The sequence below is a fragment of the Ambystoma mexicanum genome, chromosome 14, assembly GCF_040938575.1.
Source record: "Ambystoma mexicanum isolate Mex_15411 chromosome 14, UKY_AmexF1_1, whole genome shotgun sequence".
Lineage (NCBI taxonomy): Eukaryota > Metazoa > Chordata > Amphibia > Caudata > Ambystomatidae > Ambystoma > Ambystoma mexicanum.
The window spans coordinates 569294681-569318234 of NC_090940.1; the positions used below are offsets into that span (position 1 = coordinate 569294681).

Here is a 23554-nt window from a genome sequence, read left to right on the forward strand (position 1 = left end):
TTGTTAGTTGTTTAGCTTCCATTAAAAACCTGTTTTACAAATCTGTTAGGGAGAATTTTCAGTTTAGTGCTAAATTCCTCCCACCTTAGAGACCCCCTAGCTCTTTTGCTGAACTTTGTACTTTTAAGTCTATGTGTCTTCTGTATTTCTTTTGACTTTGGAATCTGACAAACTCCATTAGACATCTTTTTACATAGTGTCACGCAGCACCTTCAGTGCAGTGACACAGGTAAGTCTTCCAGATTTCTCAAAGGTTTTAATACCTTCTCTTGGTTAAACTATGGTTTCCAATAGCAGTGAAGTGAAATTGACTTTAGTTACATTTTATAACTTCCTAGACCTAGACACACTATCTTACAATAGCGTGCTGGAAGGGTTACTTAGTATCCCCTTTGTCTAGTTTCTCATATAACATTTTTATATGTTACCCTTTCTACAATCATTGGCCGGTGGCAGTGGTTTACTTTTTCCCTATGATTGAGGGTTTCTACCACGGGCTGCAATTGCAGCGGCAGTAAAGCACCCATGGGTGCCTATTTTGTCAAAATGCCCCAGTCTTTTTTTGTTTTTCGCCATTTCTTGTTGGAAAGGTCCTTCTTGAGATTTATTCTGCACGCCAAACCAGGGTTGGTCCCTTTGTTTGTTTTTTTTTTGCTGGTATTCACCAGTGAAGCCTGCCTCTGGCTCCAGCATGTCTGGCAGGGCAGGAAGCGAGGGAGGTGCCCAAAACTCCTTGTGCTTAGTCTCCTTGGTTACAGGAATGCACCCAAAGGTGATTGGCCGGCTGGCTGTCCTCGGACGACAGTCACCCTGCTGGTTGATTGACAGCTAGGCTGTGAATGAATGGGAGAAACCTGCATAAAACACGAGGTCATTTGCTTGGCAGGCAGAGTCGACGAAGGAATCCGAAGATCTACTTGGAAGAGAGGCTTGCTGCAACTCCTGGACCGTAGGTTTGCCCGGAGAAGCCCTGCTGCATTGCTGAAGCTCCGAATTCGCCTCGACTAGGGAAGCCCTGCAAAGGATGACTTCTCCCCTTGGGTTGCTGGGACCAATCGACCAAGACAAACTCATCTGGACATCCTCTCGGAGAGGACTGTACTTCCATTGCTGCTACAGGAACAGATTGCTAGGGAGAGGAACACCAGAATCGAGGTTGTCGTCCAAGTCGGACCCGAGCTCCAGGAAGATCCTCCGGATTCCCATGAAGCAGGACTGACCAAGCCTGAGCCACCTCAACAGACAGCTGGACCCCAGATGCGAGGAAAGTCCATAGGGTATCCGAGAACTGCAGTGGTGCTACTTGCGAGAAACTGAAACCGTGAAGTGCCGCTGATCTGAAGGTTGCCCATTGCTGCCGCCGACCTTCAATTCGTAGTGCAGGAGTCCTCGGGCGTCCTCCCTCTTGTCTCCACGAATGAGGCCCAGGAACAACAGGAGCTACCATACTACACTGGAACAGAAGCAAACTGGAAACAATTTCTTCACACCCAAGGTACTGTAAACTAAGGGGTGCTTACCTCTTGCTGTGTTGCCTTGCTAGCCCTCAGTTGAGACTGGTCTTGGTTGCTTTTGCAGAGCTGCTTGTTGTTGCAGATTTGCCCCTCACAAGCCTCCCAGCTTGTGGTCCAACAGTGATTTCATTTTCAAAACATTGTGCAAAACTTTTTACTTACCTTCAAGAAGTGCTTCAGCTCACCTAGACTTTTGCTCAATTGACATTGGCTGTCCTGGCTCCCTGAAAGACTCTTCTATCCTCTTCACTATCCCTCAACAAAAGTCAGACATTCCATAACTTGTGTGGCTGGGAAAAGAGTTAATTTCCTTTGCATTGGGAGGGGGTTCAAAAAGTACTTGCCTGCTTGAGAATATTTGTTATGCATAGTTTTATTCCCTCATCTTTTCTTTTTGACACCAACCTCAGTATTGCTTTAATGTGCCAGTGATATATCAATGTCCACAGTGTCCTAGTTATTTGAGTCACCTCTGGGTGTAGGAAGCTTCGGTGTGCCATCCCAAATGGGTACCTACTGATTTATTGAAACTGAGAGTGTGCATTTTTGAAGTATATTATTGTGTTTCATATGTGTTCCCCCTTCTAAGCAAGGCTTATTCAACTGACTGTTAAATTAATAAATAATTGTTTAAATCAAGAAACTTTGAGTGTGTGTTTATTTGGATACTTGTCACCGTGAATCTCTATTACAACCCTACAGTTCACATTGACCACCTCTTGAGATAAGCTTGGCTGCTCAGTCACTCTACCAACTCGTGTGGTACATGAATATACCAAAGTTTGGGTTAACTATTGCCAAGAGGACAAGGCTGGTGTAGTCTCCCACAGGGTACTGCATACAATCTTGCCTAACAAAGTCCATTGTTATACAAATCCTGTGACAATGTCGGAGTCCTGACAATCTAAGTGCATGGAATTGACTCGGCAACCGAGGGAAGCTGGCCAACCAGTGCAATTTCCACAGCAGAGAGCTACCGGGAAGCAGCTCAGTATGGGAGCAAAATAGTGCGACCCAAGTTATGAATGGAACAGAACAACCTTTCCAAAAACATACACCCTTTGGTTTATAGGGCAGGAGAAAGTGTTTCGATATAAAGGTGAAGCGGTGCTTTGGTAAAAACAAGCATGGTCAGATGCAGTGTGCGACTGCAGATCCATACAGAGTCAAATACAACAAGGTTCTGAAGATCCTGGAGTTGGGCTGGATGTATAGCCGAGAAGGCAGAGGCGGTGGAATGGCCGAGACTCCCTTGGATCAGTGAAACTGCTTTCAAGAGTGAAATGGGAGACAACGCTTATTGAGCGCATAAGGGTATATATTTCAGTCAGCGTGAGAAGTACACAATATCTCTTTGGGAATGTGATATATCTTACAGCACACTACATCACTGGAGAAGTAATAAGCGGGCCGGGCCAGGCCCGGTCTTCCTGGCTTGCATTGCAAATAACGTGAAGATGAACTGAACCCATCAAAGGGCTGGGTGCTCAAGCTTTGTGAGCCAAGAAGCAGCTAGGTGCATTATCACTGAAAGGAGTTGCGAATAAGGAAGCTGGGGGAACCCAATTGAGACAGAACTTGCAGTTTTAAGTACGAGTGCTGCATGTTTGCCATCCCCCGCCCACCCATGAAACTTTGCCAAACTGTTGTAAAAACAAAATGCGGCCCAACCGGAATCGGTAAAGTTGCCATTTGGCAAAAGTGAGGTAGACACAATTCGCTCCTTATAGCTTTAACCTTCTTGACAGTTTTTGTTTTGTCTGGTGCAGAAGAGAACCCTTTTATCTCTATAGATACTTTTCCCAACACTTTCCAGACGGCATTAATACCCTCAGAAACTAACCTAGTGCCTCGCTTTCTGCCAACTGACTACAATACACAGAGGCATTTTACAGATAATTAAAAAACAAAATGCAAAAACAAAAAAGCACACGCCCACAAACACTTCTGTGCTTAGTTTAATTGCTGGAAAACAAAGGAAACTACATTTTTCTCAGGCAAATATTCGGCGTTTTTGGCATCTCTCTCAATTCCGGTATATGAGATGCCTTTTAAAAGGGGTTTCAAAAACAATGTCCTCAGTTTGTTGACCTGCAAGGTTGCATTTGCAACACTCAGAAACCTCATAAGATACAAAACAGGGTTACAATATCCAAAAGGGTGCAAGGGCTAGGATACTCAACGTTCCCAGAGACTGCCAAATGTGCTATGCGATGCATACTTCATCTTGGTTTCAGAATTGCTTTTGAAAGGTTTCAAAACATTGTAGAGCCGAGTTCTCGTACATAACCCGTGCATCTGTCCATTTTGGACCCATTACTTAGCAATAACTCATTCCTCTTTTTCCCCCAGAAAAGTGTCACATGAGTCTTGCTTTGTTTTTTGGCATAAAAAGGCTGCAGATTTATTTTCCACAATATCATAAAACACACTGCACACAATAGTGGAAATAATTCAGAAGATGCAGCGACTGCTCCGTGTCCAAAAACCTGCTTCCCCCTTTCCTTCCAAAAGTCCATCATAGGCCCAACTCTCCCAGCCCTTTGCGCTTGAGCCTCGCCTGCCCATGCAGGTGTTCGTGGGCGGGGAGAGTGCTGTTTCCTTGGAGGAAGCTGAGCCCTTGTTGTTCCCCCAGACGCCCCTGCTGTTTAGGCTCCCAAGGGACGCTGGTCTGGGAAGAGCGAAGACCCTTCCAGCTTTCTCCTGGCTCATCCGGAGTCTGTCTCTTGCGTTTGGTTGCCCAAACACCGCCACACCGCCTGTCCTGCGACGTCGACGATCAGGCCTCCTTGCTTGTCCTGTTTGTAGAGTGGGTGGATGGAAAAACGAAGTCCTCTGTTGGCAGGCGGGCGTCCCACTGCCAAGGCTGGATGCTGCCTGCAGTGGGAAGCCCGCTTTCTTTAAAGAGGGGTAGCCACGCCCCTTTCCATTGTAGCCCTTCACAGGCTTATTCCCCATTTTGCCACGCTGCCTCGTTTTCGCAGGCTTTCCCCCGCTTTTGGTGCGCTTCGGCGAGTTCCTCCCCTCCTTCATCCTGAGGAGGGGGAGGGAGATTAGGCTGAGGAGGACACCGCCCGGGTTATCAGGGTGCCTCCTCCATATTCGGAATTTCCGTCGTCACTGTCATTTTTGGGGGTAAATGTGTGTGCTTGAGATTATGAGGCCTGACTGTGCAAGGCCCCCTGCCGGCTAGGGCTGATAAGGAGCAGCTGAGTGTCTGTAAGCTGATCCGAAGACAGAAGGCCATACTGAGCAAATGATCGGGCACAGAGGACTAAAATGGCAGTCGACTATGCAGATCATGAAGGATTTACTTGAGAAAAGCAAGATTGTTAAAAGGCATGAGAAAGATAAGCAGAGTTCTTTTTTAAGTGAGGATGGGAAGCGCAGATAAGGGGCAAGAGTGACTGACAAAACCAGACTGTGCTAGCAGAGATACAAGTGCAGGAAAAGAGACACAAGTGCGGGAAAAGAGACACAAGTGCGGGAAAAGAGACACAAGTGCGGGAAAAGATACCAGGAACCGCAAATTCGTTTTACATGGGAGTGGAACATAGATAGTACATTTGCCTTGCAAGTATGTGCTTCGAAAACTTGTTAAACAAGCTTCGATGTTTACTAAATAGAAGAAACCACAAGATATTATGCTGCTGTCTTTTGCAAACCGAGGTTACAGAGCAGAGAACAGCTGCTTGTGTACTCTTGGAGCAATGGGCTGCCTAAACGTTTTAAATAGCTCTCCAGCTACACGGACAATCTCCACCTCAATGTTGCCGGAATCTGATCACTTTCCTTTTCTCTGAATCCCTGTGAATGTATTATCTTACAACGCCCACATACTTTAAACCAGAGTCAAAGTGGGCAGGATCTGAAGGGTACACAGTCCTCTATTTTTTGGTAAAATGATCTGTTGTTCCCTTACTTTTTGCACGCAGAGAAGGGTATGTGAGGTGAAAAGTAAGTTTTTTGCTGCCCCCTTACTAGGGTTTCAGACCTTGGCCCTGCTGGGTCTGCTCCTACATCACACCTCATTGAGCTATCCTGCAGCCACGGGCTCGCTGTTTATTTCTGTAACATATTTGGGCATAAAGCACATTTCAAGCCCCCTCAAAGCCATGCACCTGCATTGATCAGCATTTATCTTCTGTACTTTAATGTGACATTGCTGGAGGCGCAGCTGTGTGTGCAGGTAATGGCTGGGTGGAAAGGTTGGCTTTAGTCTTTGGCATGTCCCTTAGGATGGTGGGAATGGTCGGTGATTAGAAAGTGGAGCGTGCATGAAACTGCATGATGGGAGACCGTGACTGAAAGTAACGGGGGTTGTTTAGGATGCATTTACTTCCACCGTTTCTTTCCGTCTATGTATTACGGTTACACAAAACACAGGGTAGTGGAAGAAAGGCAGGACCCAGGTATGGGGTTTTTATTGGGTGTAAGCAGGCTTTGGGGGGCAGGCAAGAGTGGTTTTGGCACAGGGCAGAGTGGGCAATCAGGGAACATAGTTCCACTACTTATATTGTACAGTTCTGACGACTGCTTTGAACTTCTCTTGTTTTTTCCTGCAACAAGAATCGCAATTACATTGGAATGCCACATTATTTCATCTTGGGTGTAAAAATGGAAACATGATATATTGTTGTCCAATTTCTGATTCAAGCAAGCATCATGAAATTAAGATTAACAACCTGAATGCAACCTTCCAAGGTTTCGAATAACCAAGCCTACAGTGTGCTGCGGACTGTTTGGGAATTAATTTTCCATAAAAGTCTCAATGCAAAGTTGTCCGTTACTACAATGCGTTTCGCAAGACTGAATAACATGACTATACAAATACCGAATTATGGTAGTCTTTAAAAAGATGATTTTATGCATTAGCGTAGCACACCAACGATCAGTAGCCAAAAACAGCTCAATATCAGAACGTTCTTGAATCTATAAAGGGCACAGAGCCAAATACTTACCATGTACCTGAAAAATTGCAGGCATTTTAAGTTAATGTTAAACGATATTTGTACTGCACACTATCACCACTGGAGTGGTCCCCTGGTGCTCCGGCGGGTCTGAAAGAGGATGGGAGGGGGGGCGGTTAGTGGGAGGAAGCTGGAAAAGTGCAAGAGAGCAGTGATGTGCTGTTGGGGGCCTCAGTCCGGTGGGTCCGTTGGCTGGGCCTGGGATGTTTGCGGCCGGTAGTCGTCATGTACTGTTGTGCGAGTATGTGTGTTTTGGTTTTGTTGTTGCAATGTAATGAAGTTTGTGCGATTTGTTGTGCTGTAGGTTTGGAGTTTGAGAGGTGTATGCAGAGGGGGAAAGTGTTAGTGCAATTGGTTAGCAATTGGCATATCTACCCTGAATTGAGGCGCTGGGCTTCTGTAATCTCCCCAGATGGGGCTCGGGAGCAACCCTGCGCCTCCGTCCTGATCTAGGTCCGTCCGGCCTTCAAGGTCCCTTTCACATCTGGTCCCCTCCTCCCCAGCCTCCCTCGGAGCCCTACCCGTCTTCACTTCCCACTCATACGGCCAGTGCACCTGCCAATGTCCACAGCTCAGCTAATGTGGCGATTACCAATATCTCGACAATTCCACAACATTGCGGTACCTGGTGGCAACTAAGGGGCAGGTGTAGGGTGGGATTAGGGTGGGGTTGTTGACTCCGTATCCATGGGTGTCGCCTGTGTTCCACTCTACCCAGCGTCACTCGTCCAGGTGGCGTGGGTGCTTCCTAGTTGGTTCTGGGGGTTGTCCGTGTCCACTCCAATTTAGTCATCCCTTATCCTTTGTTTCGGTTTTCAGTTTGAGTCTGTGGTGTTGAAGAACCAAGTTTTTAGTAATTTCCTAAATTTTAGGTGTTTCTTATTTCTTTTGGGATGTTGTTCCAGGTTTTTGCGGCTAAGTGGTAGAAGGAGGTGCCTCCAAGTTTTTTCTTGAGGTATGGTCTCGGGTTCCAGGCGGATTTTGTTGCTGGACCTGAGGAGTCGTGTTGGCTTGTAGATTGTTATTTTCTTTTGTAGGAATTCTGCTCCTTGTCCACTAATTGCCCTGTGCGTTATGCACATTGTTTTGAAGGTGATGCAATGTTTTACTGGGAGCCAGTGTAGTGTCTTTAGGGAAGGAGTGATGTGTTCTCTTCTTGATAGTTTGAGGAGTAGACTGGCTGCTGTGTTTTGGATCCATTGTAGTTTCTTCAGGAGGTATTCCAAGATAGAGGTTGTTTGCATAGTCGATTCTTGACACGATGAGGACGACGATAGTGAGTGTTTTGTGCGTGAAGGAGAGGAAAGGTAGGATTCTTCTTGCCGTGTGGAGAAGGAAAAAGCATTTGACTGTTGCATTTATTTGTGGTTCTAAGCTTAGGGTGTTGTCCATCATGACTCCCAGATTTTTTACTACCTTAGATGGTGATGGTGCGGTTCCCTTTTCCGTTGGCCACGGGATGGCAGTTTCGTTCTCTTGGTCTTTGGTTAAGATCATGATTTCTGTCTTTCCTGAGTTGGTTTTCAGGTTGTTTGCAGTCATCCAGTTGAAGACTTCTTTTAGACACTCGATTAGGGTTGAATGATCGGCTTGGGTGTCTGATTTTGTAGATGATTTAGGTATCATCTACGTACTTGTAGCATGTGATGTTGTACTTTTTGAATATTCTGATAACCGGAGTCCGGTAGATGTTGAAGTACAGTGGTGATAGTGAGGATCCTTGTGGCACTCCACAGTCGTTAACTCTTGGAGTGGATTTGAAGGGTTTAATCCATACGGTTTCTGTTCTGTCTGCTAGGAATGATTTAGTCCAGAGTAGTTCTGTGTCTATTATGCCTATGTCTCCCTAGTGTTTTGGTTATGGTGTCATGACTAACTGTGTTGAAGGCTGCGGAGAGGACAAGTAGAATAAGGGCTGAAGTTGCGTTTGAGTCTGCATTTTATTTGTTAACCTAACTAGGAGCGGTGAAAGAAGAAGTTACTCACCCTAGTTGCTACTGTATTCACAATCCATAGTTACCATTCCTCCATACATGTGGGAAGAGGTTTTGAGCCATGATGCATTGCAGCATTCGAGAGGTAAATAAGATACAAAAAAGTGGGAGGCGGAGATAAAGGGCACGCGTGACCACAAGAATGAATTGAAAGATGCTGTGGGTCAAAAAAAGATGCAATCTTCATATGGAGCCCATGTCGGATGAAGAGTGCACGGGAGCGCAAGCATTGCCTAAAGACTGAAAAAGTGATGAGGGGAAATATGTGGGAAAATGGGGTTCCCACATACTGAATTAGAGCAGGAGCAGTGCTGAAACACTGAAAGAAAACAAAATGTGGAAAGTGGAGTCAAGTCATCCCAACTTCCGGGATTAGAGATATAGCAAGAAAACCGATAATCCCAACAAACCTTTGTCAATGATTCAAACATTTCCAAAGACAACGTCTGCGGTGCAGAAAAGCCTCAATAGGACAAATGTCAACTGTCTTCTGGTAGTAGAGATCTTGTCACTCCAGAATGGGAGTCATGTCTAATGACTACCCCTCCCACCAAACAATCTACATTTTTCAATCCACAATAAAAGAATACAAGCAGAAAAATGTTAACTAAAATAGTTTGACGAAAAATAATTCAATCAATATACTACCCCTTGTGGCAAATCTTTGGATGTCGTCGCTTCTCCCAGAGGGGGAGCCCCTGAGGCAAGGAAGGTGAGGCCGGAAACCAGATAGTCCCCATGGGAGTGGTACTCAGCGGGTGGATCTCATGGGGAAGGAAACCCCCTATGGGATTAGAGACGACCTGGAAAGAACATGGTATCCCCATAACCCACCTTCCTACCCCCACCACACCAACACCATCCCTAATATTCCTGTATGTTTTTCTATATCCATCAGTGTAGGAAGTACTGGGATTATGAAGAGTGTAAGCTCCACAAAGGAAGGAGTAGCCTTTAAATACTAAGACAAAGGAAAAACCAATTGTCCCAACCGAAGATCTCCAAGATGGGATTGAGACAAAGAAGAGGCGTGGAGCTGTGCAGATTGCCCCGCAGAACCAAATTAGTGTTCTAGCCGCATCAGAGGAGGTATAAAATAGCCTATCACTAAAAGAGGAAAGGGACAACCAAAAGGTGAAAAGATCCGCCCTGGAGGAACTGGGAGATTTGAAACCAGATAGGCCAGAGAAGCCAGGAGAGCGGGGACCGGGACTCTTACCCACAGCAGAAGTGTCCCCGCGAGGTCTGCTGAGGATGGACCAGCAAAAGGAGGAGAAGCAACGGGCAACCAGCCGGTTGAGGAAGCTGGTACGCACAGTCAGCAGGAGACGCACACCCCGAGAACAGGGGAACGCTGCAGAACCATTGCAGCCCCTGGAGAAGCCAAGAGAGAACTGAACGGCAAGGTAGAGAAACCAACAAACGACCGGAGGACACTGGTAAGCACCCTGCAGAGCTCTGGGTGGCCGGAATGGTTGGTGGAACCCCCGAAGGGCAGACGATCCAAGAAAAATGGGTCTCGGACAATCAAACCATCGCCAGGATGCCTCTGGAGCTGTGTAGTTGAATATCGGCCGGGGCTCTGGTGCCTGAGAATTAGGATGCCGTTTGCCTCCTGTATCGTGTACTCTGTAGTAGTCTATACTGGTCGTATGTTCGTACGTAGCTCTGGCTGGCTCCAGAGGCATCTTGCCAATGGACAAATGAACGCCAGCGGCTGCACAAATTAATCAATTTATGCACTACAGCCCTGCAGGGCCACTGATCTATTCACAGGCTTAATAGCAGTATAAGGTGGGTTGGAGCAACCGGTCATCCTTTGTTCACATTCCAGACATATCCGGAATGACGTGAAGAAGGCCCTGAAGAAAGTGGGTACATTCACTTCGAATACCACTGAAACCGGTAGACCTACAACTTGAAGAAGTTACCCGTTCTTGCTTCCACATCTAAGTGAGGTACCTTCCCAAGGCATCCGCGCTATAGTGTGCAAGCGTCTTTTGTCTTCCATAGTTTCTAGACTGAAACCGTAAACAACTTGTAAGTTCACGTGGCACATGATGGGTTATTAGAGAACCCGGTTTTACTAAACTGATAATTCCGATTATCTTTTATTAAGAATTCACACACATCAGATCAGTACTACAGGTCATTAATATTGTATCTTTACCTTCAGTAGACTGATTTACTGAGTGCATTTACTACCCTGGCTTGTTTTTTACTGCTTGTCACATCACACGTAGCATACTCCATGCAGTGTGGATGACATCATGCTGCCAACAGGGTATTGCCTTAGGAAAAAACATTTTCACTCACTTTTCCGGTGCATACTAGAAATATGGTAAATATTCCTTTCTGTATTCAATCAACTGTTAGATAAGCGGTACATCAGCGCATTCTATCACCAGAGGGCAAAAAGGCAGTATTAGATAGAACTTTTTGCTATCCCTCTGTCCCCTTTGTATGCACTCTGAATCTCCTGTTGTATTCCTGCAGTGACTCTTTTCTGAGGGCTTCCACGGTTTGACATGACCTATGTTGCTATTTTGCAAATACGTTGGGGGCGGGGGCGTTATCGTTTCAATTTTTGCGTGACAATGATTGAGCACCTTCAGTGACGGCCGTAACAGTGTGCTTCTCTGAGAGAAAGTACCATCTTCAAATTAGGTTGTGTTAATAATCTTTTGGTTGTCTGAGAGTGCCAATTGCTTGACCGTGAAGTCGTGTTTTGTGCCCCTGCCAGGGGGTATACAGACCTTAGCCTGCTGGAAGAAAGAAAACGAGTGAGAGGAAGATAAGAGAAAGTGGGAAATGGATGCTACGAACACAGGGAGGGATGCAGCCTGGGGTGGTGGGTAGGGGCGAAAGAGTGCTTTCTGATAGCAGGGGTGCATGTCAGTCCCATCAGGTAGACCATGGTGCTGCAAATGTGTGAGGATATGTCCAAAAGTGTTGATAATTGGGTTGTTTCCCCAAGGAAGATTTGGAGAATTACAAATTAGAGCACAGCACAATGTTGGATGCACGAGGGCTTGAGTGTATGCTTGAGCAATCCTCAAGTTTGGTGGATTCTGTGTACTTTGAGCCCCAGGTCAGACTCCCGATTGTTAATTCTGTCACTTCGCAGCCTGAGTAAAAGGAGGCATAGTCAAGGATAGACTTTCTGTAAAGGGTGAATGTTTCTGGTCACAGAAGGTAAAGGAATGGAGTGATCAGATTAAAAAAAAGGCCTTGCACCTTCTAGTCCAAAATGTTATGAAGGGATTGTCCCAGGTCGCATATGTCGCATCACGGCAATTACTTTTTTGACATTACTGGTCTTGCAAGTTCCTATTTTGGCTTCTCGAGCAGGGCTTCACACAACATCTAGAGGGAGATCATGTGTTATGAGACTGCATTACTGTCACTCAATTTGCTTAGGCAAGCACAAACGCGTTAAAAATCACACACATTAAAATGACAAAGATGCCACCAACACATCCTCTATTAGAGAAAGCAGTACAGTGTCCAGGAAGATCTCAACACGCACTACATCTATAAAAGGTTGAATGTTATTTTCAGGACCTCCCTTTCACAAATTGGGAAAATAAACCATCAGCAATTTTAAATCACAATTCTTCATACGTTATTATTGGTTAGGTGGGGTATCCAACATATGTCCCCTCCCCTTATACCACTCATATTTTTATTCCCACGATACCCCTTCCTCCCTCATGTCAGTAATCGTTACACCAACCTCACACCATCTGTCACTTTTATTTCACCTACGTCTTACTCTTCTTGGCGATTATCCAAAAGCCAATTTGTAATCATATTCGTCATCATTGAGAAAATAACACACACATACATACAAACACACAAACACACACAGCGGGTCAACCGCATTGAACATCAGTAGGTTGTAAGGAAAGCGTTTCAAGTAGTAGCATTTACCATTAGTTATTGATAAGACGTCTGGGCCGTAGAACATAGCAATGAAATACAAACGGATTAAGACATAATTCAAGATCCTTTACCTATGCATGAATCTATTTTACAAATCTGCCTTCAACTCGACCTACTTACTATACATTTCCTTTCTCGTTATTATTCAAACGTGGATGCCGCTATGCACATTTGCTTGCAAACCATGACATAACTGGCAAATCATTAGCTGCAGGGAAACACCCATCTCCGTGAGGATTGCCATTTGACCACTCGCTTTTACTGTGCATATAGTAGGCCTCAAGACACATCAGCCTAGACTGTTCTATCGTGGGAAACATCCCCTAGGGAGCAGCTGTACAATCCTGATGCAATGCGAAGAAACAGCACCTGTGAAACCCTCAGACGCACACATGTGGCTCTTTACCACAGATATATTTAGCGGTTTCTTTGAAAAGTAAAAGACTCTTGTTTAAATATTTTCCACACTATTAATAACAAACACCCCAAAAGAAGTAACACTAATCAATTGGTAAAATAAGACATTTTACAATAAAGAAGTCACTGACTTACTGAAGTCTTCACTGAATACAAAGTATATTTTAAGATATGGATATCTGGCTTCAAAAGTTTAAGGAAAATAAAAACTCCATACAGTAAAGTGCATCCAGTCTTTCAAGTGCACTGGTGGTTCTAGCACTCAAACCACTGGCCTTTAAAGAGTATACGGATTTACAGATCCTCCAGACTTAATGAGCACTCACGTTAACCAATGGCAACCATGCTCCACTGAGAGGCCCAGCCCCAAGCTCTAGCTGGGGTGTGCAGCTAGAAAGTGGCAAGGAGTTCCACCAGCTGCTTCTGTACGGAGCATCTATCTGAACTTAAATGATGTCGAACATCGCAGTGATCGAGGTTTCCTGAGGTCAGGATATCTGCTAGTTTGAGAGGCTGCTTTATGCAGCTAGGGATATTGCTTGCTGGGATGCAGGCATCTATGGTTTAATTGCTGTCACTACCGGAAGACTTTTGCCCCATAGCCCTCACCATCATTTAAATCTGGATAGATGGGATCGGTGTGTTGTCGTCAACTTGCGCTCTCCCACCAAATCCCATCCACTAAACACTTCTTTTGACGTCCCTCCTGGTGAATCCTTTTTCCTCGATTGCCCCCTTCCCGCACCCAATCCCACTCTGCTCTCTAATGGGGTGAGGCGGCAGGTACCACTGCTCAATATCACTCTTAGACAAACCCTGCCCTCCCCACAAAACACTCTAATCTTTCCCCTCAACAGGAGGGTGGGGGAGGCAGTGCCCCCCAGCCCAGACCATGGACCATAACCTCACACCCATGCCCATGCGCAACCACCCATGCTCACATTACCTATTCCTCCTCACTGCAGTGCACCCCACATCCTACCTTTGTGTGGCAAACATTGTACCTAGAAAGTGCACCACGCTTTCAACAGCCCTGCTACAGAGCAGTCGGCATGGCATGCGTCCAGTAACTGGGGTGCCGTGACAGTGGATTTATTGAAACCATCTTCACCGAACATGGATAATTTCAATGCCAATCATCACACAATCGGTTTAGGAGAGGTAACAGCCAGAACATCTGCAGTAACACTGTTACCAGTCAAGTTCCCATTGCAGAGTGCATTAATGACTAAGTGACAGGCCCAACCACATTCTAGTTGCAGATGCTCCTTTTGCATTATTGTCACTTTGTCTAGCATGGACTACACAACACTGCTTGCAAAAGTAATCATGCGGAGAAAACATCTTGGAACATCCAATCGCACAACCTTATTAACACGCCCTTACGATGATGCATTCCCTTATGATTTGCACTTGTCAAATGTAACCATTAAGATGTAATGCTTTCAAGCGAGAAAACAGAAAGCTAAAAAGTGAACATGTGGGTCAAGGAAGACAAATATCAGGCTTGACAAACGACCAAAAAAAAAAATAAACACACAAGAGTCGTTACCTGGCTTCTGCACTTGAGCTTCGTGCAAGTCATGAATGTCTAATGGCGCTCCATCTATCGGACTTGTGTCCTCTTCCAGGTCCGTGTTTAGGTTCTCGCCCTCATACCTCTGCGATATGTCTTCTTCTCTGGGTGTAGCATCAGACCCCTCTGACTCAGAAAAGATTTGGCCAGCTATCACCTGTGCTCCAGATGGGTGCTCAGATGCTTGTTCGTCAGGGGGTAAGGACGACTAGATGGGAACAAAACATATTACAAAGTGAAAAAACGAACAGTTCTGAAAGGCCCACGTTAATAGAATGCTCACAGCCTCAGGCGCCCAACATGCAGAGTAGCTTAGTACACACAGACTAGTAATAGTACATCTCGGCATTAAAAGCAATACAAACTCAAAAGAGAAAAAAAATACATGGCAGGACATCCAGTTATGTCACTCTGAGCAGGACCATTTTCATTTTCAGCAGAAATTACATTAAACTTTCGACAAGTACTTAATTCATTAAACTGCAAGATAATATCTTCAATGACTGATATAGTAATTATTCCACACCCCTCCTCGCTTAATTTTAAAACCATTCGCTTCAGTTTTAGAAGAGTGCATGCTCGGCAATCACCAGTAAAGGCAAAACTAAACTAAACCCACAGGTAACAAACCCCAACCAGGGTCTGCCGTGCAGGCCAGTCATTTTGGTACTGAAACTCTCCCCACCCCATTCATCCCCATTCTACAGCAATTTCGCAAATCTGTGCTGCCACGCAAGGTCCACAGCCAATCACCATGGATTCACAAAAGGCCAACACTTAGCCAGATGCGCCAATAAGGGGATTGGCATAAAGTAACAAAGATTCACAGGGTTCTCTAGAACACCCGTGCATCACATCCCTGAGCAGGTCAGATGGGTCAAAAACCGTTCTTTTGGTCTTGGGAAGCTCTTTACAGAAAAAGCAAGAAAAGTAGAGAGTACAATAAAAGAGATGATTTATTTCTGAAGCGCGGCTGGACTTGGTTCTTGCTGCCATCTCTACAAGATACTTTGTTTCCTCAGTATTTACAAGGTGCACATGCTCTTCATACATTAATATTTTATCAACTGCAGAATGGAGTATGGAGCACAAAGCTTTTCAAAGAGCACATAAGCATTTTCTCCATCTTCCTGAAGGGAGATGGGTTGGCCATGACTGGTCATCTTGGTTCCAGATTATGACCCGGCAGGTGATTCTTCATCGGCAGGTACAAAAAAAAAAAACAGCACCTCTTCTAGGCAGTAACATTCCCCAGCTCTTCCGTTTCTTGGAAAACGCTGCAACGCAAATCCGCAGGTTTATTAACTGATTCTGGGCTAACAGACTAAGCAAATGAATGGTTGCAGTTTTCCAGTGCCCGTTCAGGATTTTTTGCTTATGCCCTTAGTGACTTAAGTACCAAAAGTGCACCTTTAGTCATCATACTTAATGCTTTCAAGCAAAATGCAACACGTGCAATCCCACAAACCATTGGCTAGAGACTGTTGTCTCTTGACAAGTGAGAAATGGTTTGATGTGTGTATGTATAATTGAGGTGGCAAGTAACTTTTTGTATGGCTGGCTCGTAGCTTTATTTTTGCCCCCCTGCTTTAAAGTATGACGTTTTGCCTTTGCCTCCCAAAGTACCTGTGCAAACAGATCCAGACAAGGTGTGAAATGCAGACGTCTACAAGAAGCCTATTAATAAGAATCTCTCTGCAATAGAAATATCGTGTTTTGAGGTAGGCATAAAGTAAGACTCTGGGGAAGTTTTGGATACCTTCTTATAGCAGGAATGAAAAAAAAAATCTGCATCCAGGTCGAATAAATAGTTTGTAGTTCCTCTTTCCTGGTGCATTGATGGCAGGAAGAATTATCTTCAGGCCTGCCTTTTTTGTGTAGTAGTAAGCTGCCCCCCCCCCGCAGCCCCAAGAACCAGGTGATGCAGCCACTTCTGTGCATCACTGCAAAGATTTTGTCATCTGTCATGTCTATTTTATCATTAAAACATGTGTTGATTCCATTGAGTTTTTCCTGTGCTGCTGGTACCTCTGGGTCGGGTAAAAGGTTTTACTAATTCAAAAAGTGCTTCACTCCTGTTGGAGGCTGCCACAATGGTGCTGGAGAAGTAATTTGGCCCGGTAATCAGAATCCTAAGAATTACGTGAGAGATTGGAGGGTGGGGAGGTATCCGGACTTGTTTTTTCCGCCACCATTTCTCTAGGGCTCTGATTGAGCATTTGTTGGAGGCTAGAGCTCTTAGGTGGATGGTTTGGTCTTTAGCCGACTGGAATTTAGGGTGGCATGAGTGTCCACTAGTTTCATAGCAGAGTTACTGAATACTTCCAAGAGGACAGAGGCATTACCTGTGGTGGGGAAGTCTGCAAAGTTTGCTTCATGCTCATAGACCGGTAAGGTTTTGAATGGGCGGCGTTGAGTGGTGGGGCGTTTAGCCTGACCTTTGTGAGCCGTGGTTGAGTGGGTGACTGATAATGGGATGGTGATGTGTTAGACCAGTTAAGTCAGAAAGGGTCTGCTCAGGTGATGCAGGGGGATGATGTGAAGATTGAGTATAGGGTATTCCCTTTGTTGGGGGGGGGGGGGCACAATTAGTTTAAGTCCATGGAAGCGGCCAGTGCGAAAAGCGTGCTTTAAGTGTGGTTGTCAGTCTGTAATTCTAGGATGTTAAAAATCAAAAGAAAGACATTACGAGAATGTGCTAATTTGATAGAGGAGAGTACATTGGAGACATCTGCAATCAGAAAGTCAAGCCTGTGAGGTGGTCTGTAGATAACGTGGAAGGTGATCCATTTTTTGTACGACAGAGGGAACCGGCAGGCGAGTGATTCAAATGAGCTTGTTCTGGAAGAGGGGATGATGGTGAGTGACCAATCGCTCTAGGCTCTCCTGCCTGGCCAGTCGGCATGTTGTATACAGTAGTCGTGGGGTAGGAGGATGTCAAAACCTGTGGGGAGGATGGGCTAAACCGTGTTTTAGTGATGAACACGGCGTCAAGGTTGTAGTACGAGATGAGGCAAGTGATCCCTACAGCGTGAGCGACTGCTGAGCAAGCATTGTTCAACATGAGAGGGTGTGGGCATGTGGTCCGTAGGTGTTAGATGGGGCTAAGGGCAATATTGATCGGGTTCACTAGGGTAGCTTGCCGGGGCTTCCCAGGCCACTTGACCATTCAAACCCTAATGAGATTGGGGATTGGCTGTGGAGGGAGGCGACACATTGTGATGTCTTTTAGTGAATAGCAGCGATTAGTTTGTAGGTGGAATGCAGTTTAGCGGGCCAGGCCCTTAGCCCCATCAGGCACAAACAGGCATAAACAGGTGAGGTCCTTTTCTTTGCCTGTCCTTTGCCGAGGACGTCTAAGGAGGACTGACTAAATAGGTGGTGGGTGGAGCAACTGAGTGGCAGGGCCTGGTCACGTGACCAGCAGCATGCTCAATGCGATCTGGTTTCATGCAGAATATTGCTAATTGCTAATGTTGGAGTGGTTTGTTCGCTGCTTGTGCTGCTGTTACTGCTACTTTGGAGTTGTGGTTTCATCTTCAAGATTTCTATCATTCTCCATTTTTGTGCAACGATGCACAGTTTCCACAACATTAAACAGTGTTTAGAATATAGCAGAGAATTTGTAGAGCCCTCATTTCCTAATCTGCTCGGGACCGATTTTCCCATAACAAGAAGTCAGGCAAACCGTGATCTATCTGCTCTTAATTCTAACAGTACATGCCACTTGTTTATTCTCTTTGTAGCTCTTGAAGACTATTTGTTCTTCTTGACAGGATCCCAAATCATGGTGCTAGTTTCAGAGAGGTGTGACTGTGTTTTGAGCTCTTCATACACTGCCACTGCAAGAGAATGGAGCGGCCCAACATGTAGTACTCTCACTAACAAACTGCCTTGGTTGCAATGTGGATATGTTCAGGTCTATCATACGAAAATGGATTTCTAATCAGTTGGATTGCAATAAGATTTTGTTTATAGTAACAGCCTCCCGGTTTACTACTTAATTAGAGTCACGTCGATGTTTGCGGGATGCCGCTTGCGCCAGTATCCCTGCCATGCTCAATGTCTGATCAGAAGCAGTAGATGAATCGGATGGAGCAGATTAAGTGACGGAGCGGATCAAATTGGAGGACTTGAATGGAACTGGATGACATGGATGGAACTGGACAACTGGTGGAAAATAGGTGGTACTGGATGGAACTGGATGAAACTGGATGAAACGAACTGAATGACCTAATGGATGGAGTGAATAGAATCAGATTCACTGATGAAACTGGACAGAGTAAATAGCACAGGACGGAAGAGACGAAATGGAGCAGAGTGGATGGAACAGGACAGAGTAGATGAAATTAGAGAAAGTGGATGGAAATGAACAGAGTGATAGAACTGGACAGAGAGGATGGAACTGGACAGAGAGGATGGAACGGACAGAGAGGATGGAATTGTTGCCCTATATGTTGTCCACGTGCCTTGTCTCAGGCACTTCTACAGATAACCACCATTTCACACCACTACTCTTACCCTCTACTATACACCATAATTCAACTAGACTACAGCTATACCCCTGATAAAATGCGGCCTAGCTGTTCACTTACGAATACAACCCCACAAACACCTTATCACCCTAATAAAACTCAGCTAGCTGAGCACATTCCAGCCCAGGTGTTCACATAGGCGTTCCTCAGGCCTAACGCAGCCAGAACCCAGTCTGATTGTCCACCCACTAGACTGCACACATCCAACACATCCTCAGCACCACACCTATCGTTAGAAAGCAGCTTTCATCCAACAACTACAACAGCTGCATACAGATCCGGTGCACCCATGCACCATACAACATTTCCTCTCTCTATTGTCTTGAACCACGGTTCCCGATGGCATTCAACCTACCAGCGCTTTGAGGTCATACCAAATGATAAATAAGGCGCTATATAAATGCCAAGTAACATAACAGATAGATGGTCAAGTACTGCTACGGGTCATAAGTAGCATGCAAGTGCCATAAGGTTTGGAGTCAGTCCTACTCAACTTGGAGTAATCTTCAAATGTTTGGTTGGATGTTCAAGCACTTAAATCGCCTCCAAGAGACTGGATCAATAGTTTTCCTCACAATCAACTTTCCCACTTCAAACAACTCACATTGCAGGATTGTACTTCTAAACTAATTTTGGCAAGGTAGCATACCATCATCCCAGGGAAATGATAAAACATTAACGCAGCAAAGGTTTCACATTGCCATGAACTCTACAATATCTTAAATGTCAGGTATGACCATCTTTGTGCACTCGCAAACTACATTTTTATTTTAGACAGAGTACCTTTCTCCATGGTTGCTAGCAGGTTTGGAGTATAGCTCAATACATGTGGTGTCGAACTAGTATCTTATTTAGAATTTCAGCATGTAGAAACATCTTGAAGGACACTGCCAGCTGGGAGGCATACTGTACAACAAGAGTTGTTGGTGTGCTCGTCACATTGAATATATTTGCTTCTACAGTTTTCTTACTATACCAGATATCCCACATTGCTGCATAAAAGAGCCAACAGCATGAAGCAATGATATACACACACGTGCAGTTCACGGATTTTGAAGCTAAAATTGAGACACTTTCGAGACATTAGTTGCTGCACATGAAGGAAGAGACTTAAATCTAATGTCACAACTCATTCTGAATCCGTTACAAATGTTATGTTAGATTTTCCAGGTATGCCAAGAAAGTTAAACGAATTGAAAAATCTGTTGGGGTAACTGGCATGATTGGCAGTGCACACATGGAAGTTATTTGCGTCAACACTTCTTGAAATTTGGATTGAAAACAGTCCAGGTAGTAACACACTCAGGATAAGAACCTTTCCCCCTCCAAAGCCCCCCCCAGTTCATTTTGAGAGTCTTCAACAGTGCATCATCATCTTATTCATCATGTATGTCCTCCTCCTCATCAGTCTTGCATGCAGACACTGTTCACTCAAAAGTAGTAGAATTTGCGATTGCAGTCTCTAAACCTCTTCCCTGGAAACCTGATACACAAAAGACTGAACTGGACTGAGTGAAGGTGTGGGTATAAAATGGACTTTGTGGGGGCCGGCTTGAATATGCTACCTTCCGCAACATCTGTATTATGTATCCCAGGGGTCTGCAACCTTTGGCTCGCAAAATGTTTTGGACTACAGCTTCCATTAGTCGTAGCCAGCATAGTCAACAGTGATAATTCATGGGAGTAATAGTCCAAAACATTTGGAGAGCTGCCCAGATGCATGCAGATGTATGCAAGCTTCAGACCACTCACCAGAATTTGCTATACTTCCAGTTTTGCATAGAAACCATTCCAACTCTAATTCTCGTAAGTATTTCAAATACTAAGCTCTTCTGTTAACATCAGTTTCCTTACAATCCGTACTCATTGGCTTTAGGAGCTTTGGGACATTGTAGGAGATTAATTCTGCTCATTCAACACAGTAGTTTATGCAGCCAACGATTCAGTATGCTTTATCATACATTGTTATGAACTGCAAGTTATCTTTGTCATGGCAATGCCTGAATGCCTGCCTCCCTTTCATCAGGTGTCCCCCATGACACCATTTGCATCAGGGGGGTCCTCATTTATTTATTTGTAGGGTGCCGAAAGCCCGCAGGCATCGGGGCGCCAACATAAAAACAGGACGGCAAGGACAATACAAAGAACATGACACTTGGTCAGTGGAGGAAGACCAAACATTGGTGTGTTCAGCATATATTACCGTCTTGTAGTCCAATGTATTTAAACAGGAGTGTTTTACAGCTTTTTTTCTGAAAACAAGGTGATTTGTCTCTAATCTTATGTTTAGGGGCAGGCCATTCCAGTTTGTGGCTGCACAGATCGGAAAGGCTCAGACTAGGCCGTTTGCTTTCTTGTGTGGTTTTACTATGAGTCCTAGTGCTTCTGACCTGAGTGAACGTGCTGGCAAGTATTGGGTAATCTTCGATTTCAGATATGCTGGAGCTTTCCCCATGTAGGCACTTGTGAACTAGTGTCATGGATTTAAACGCACTCGATCTTCAATCTTCAACCAATACAGCTCTTTCCGAGCTTCGCTTCTATGTTCCGTTCTCCGTTTGTTTGGTTATTTGGACTGCGTCGTTTTGTACTAGCTGATATTTATGAGTAAGAGCTTTGATATTCTTCTTTTTTAGTGGGCTGTGTGGCCAAGGACCAGTTACATGTAGCAACAAAAGTACCACAACCAGCTACCAGGACTCACACGCGAGGGCGTCAAAAAGTCACATTTACAACGCTAATATGGCTAGCATAGCTAATAAAGACCAGGGTACCATAGGATATGAGAAAACAACATTTTATTATTGCCCAATACATATTCATACAAAACATAAAACAATGCATAACAAATTATAAAAACCAGGAAAACAAATCAGTGTAAGTCACACAAATGGAGAAACCTGCGTATCAACATTTTTTAGCAGGTAGAAGTGAGGCTAGTATTTGGACGTGAATAAATGTACAAGTCTAGCCTTCATTGGCTTATTTCGACATTCTTTTTTTCATAAGCTTGTTTTCAAGTATTTTCAAAATAGCAAAGCCCATGGATTGTAGTTAATGGCGTGCCTCTTTTGACCCAAGCCTTAAAGGAATTTTGAGTGTAAACCACGTAAACTGTACTGTGGGGTACGCTCGGAGGGTCGATGAGGAATACGTGGGAGGAACATCCAATCGAGAGACTGTTACAGTTGGTAAGTAACTTGTTCTTCGAATGGATTGTGTCATCCCACGTATTCCTCATCTTAGATAGACTCCCAAAGCAGTTTTGTATTGGAGGTGGGAGTACAGCAATATTAGTCATGTACAGAATGAACTACCGATTTAGCGAATAGACCTCCTTGAGAAGAAGTCAAATCTAGAGCATGGCGTTTTATAAAAGTGTGCATGGATGACTGTGTGGCTGCTGCGCAAATATCTTGCACTGGGACACCCCTTTAAAGTGCTGTTGAAGTCACCATATCCATAGTTGAATGAGCCCTCAGCCCATCTGGAGGATCTTCCCCAGCCAATCTAGAACATTCAGTTATAGCTAAAATTATCCATCTTGATAATGGTTGCTTAGTCACTGCCAGTCCCAATTTACGGCGAGAGTATCCCATAAAAAGTTGGTCACGCTGACGTAATCTTGCCAATCTTGAAATATAGAAGCCGAAAGCCCTTTTAATGTCTAATCTATGTAGCCTTTCCTCTTCCTTACTTGCGTGAGGCGGAGGGTAAAAAGCAGGCAGTGTTATTTTTTGTGACAGGTGAAAATAAGAGGGTTTAACCCCAAAGACAACTTTATCTTTATAAAAGATGGTTTGAGGAGGCCCGCTAGAAAGTGCCTGCAACTCGCTTACCCTGCGGGATGATGTAATTGCCACAAGACGTATTGGTTTTAAAGTAAGGAGCCTTAACGGACAAGAATGTAAAGGCTCAAATGGGATGCACGTGAGAAACTTTAGTACTAAGTTTAAGTCCCACACAGGTACGAAAAGTTATTGGAGGACACACATTATTATTAAGACCTTTTAAGAATTGTGTAATCAAAACGGTATTTTGAAGCAAGATTCTTCCTCGGAGGAGCGCTTAAAAATAGATTGTGCTGCTAAATAACCCTTTATCGTGCCAGCCTGGAACCCCAGATTAGCAAAGTATAACAGAAAAGACAATATTGTGGGAATATTACACTGAAACGGGTCCACATTCTTATCTCTGCACCAGTTACTGAACTTGTTCCAACGACACCGGTACAGAGATTTAGTTGCTGGCCTTTTGGCTGAAAGCAAGATCCCCATGACATCATCCAGAAGGTCCCAATCCTTGTATCTCAGCCTCTTAGACGCCATGCGTGAAGGTTGAGTGTCTCAACCTCTGGATGGAGAACATGACCTTCCTCTTGCGAGAGAAGATCCTCTCTTTTTGGAAGACGTATTGGAGGGCAGATGGACATGTCCAGAAGGTCCGGGTACCACGTTCTCCCGGCCCAATCCGGGGCAATTAGGATCATGGTTTTCCTGAACTTTCTCAACGTCCTGATTACGCGAGGGATCACAGGGACTGGAGAAAACGCATACAGGAGTGGAAATTCCCAGTCCACTACAAATGCGTCCCCAGGAGCTCC

The 23554-nt window shown here is 44.8% G+C and overlaps 1 protein-coding gene across 3 annotated transcripts in view; it reads right to left on the bottom strand.

The window, feature by feature from the left end:
- SEL1L (SEL1L adaptor subunit of SYVN1 ubiquitin ligase) overlaps positions 1-23554 on the bottom strand; it is a 524285-nt gene that overhangs the window by 406971 nt on the left and 93760 nt on the right. For all 3 annotated transcript variants that reach the window (XM_069637930.1, XM_069637928.1, XM_069637929.1), the window contains exon 3: positions 14393-14624. In XM_069637930.1, coding sequence (XP_069494031.1) covers positions 14393-14624 — 232 coding nt within the window. The remainder of the gene's footprint in view (positions 1-14392; positions 14625-23554) is intronic.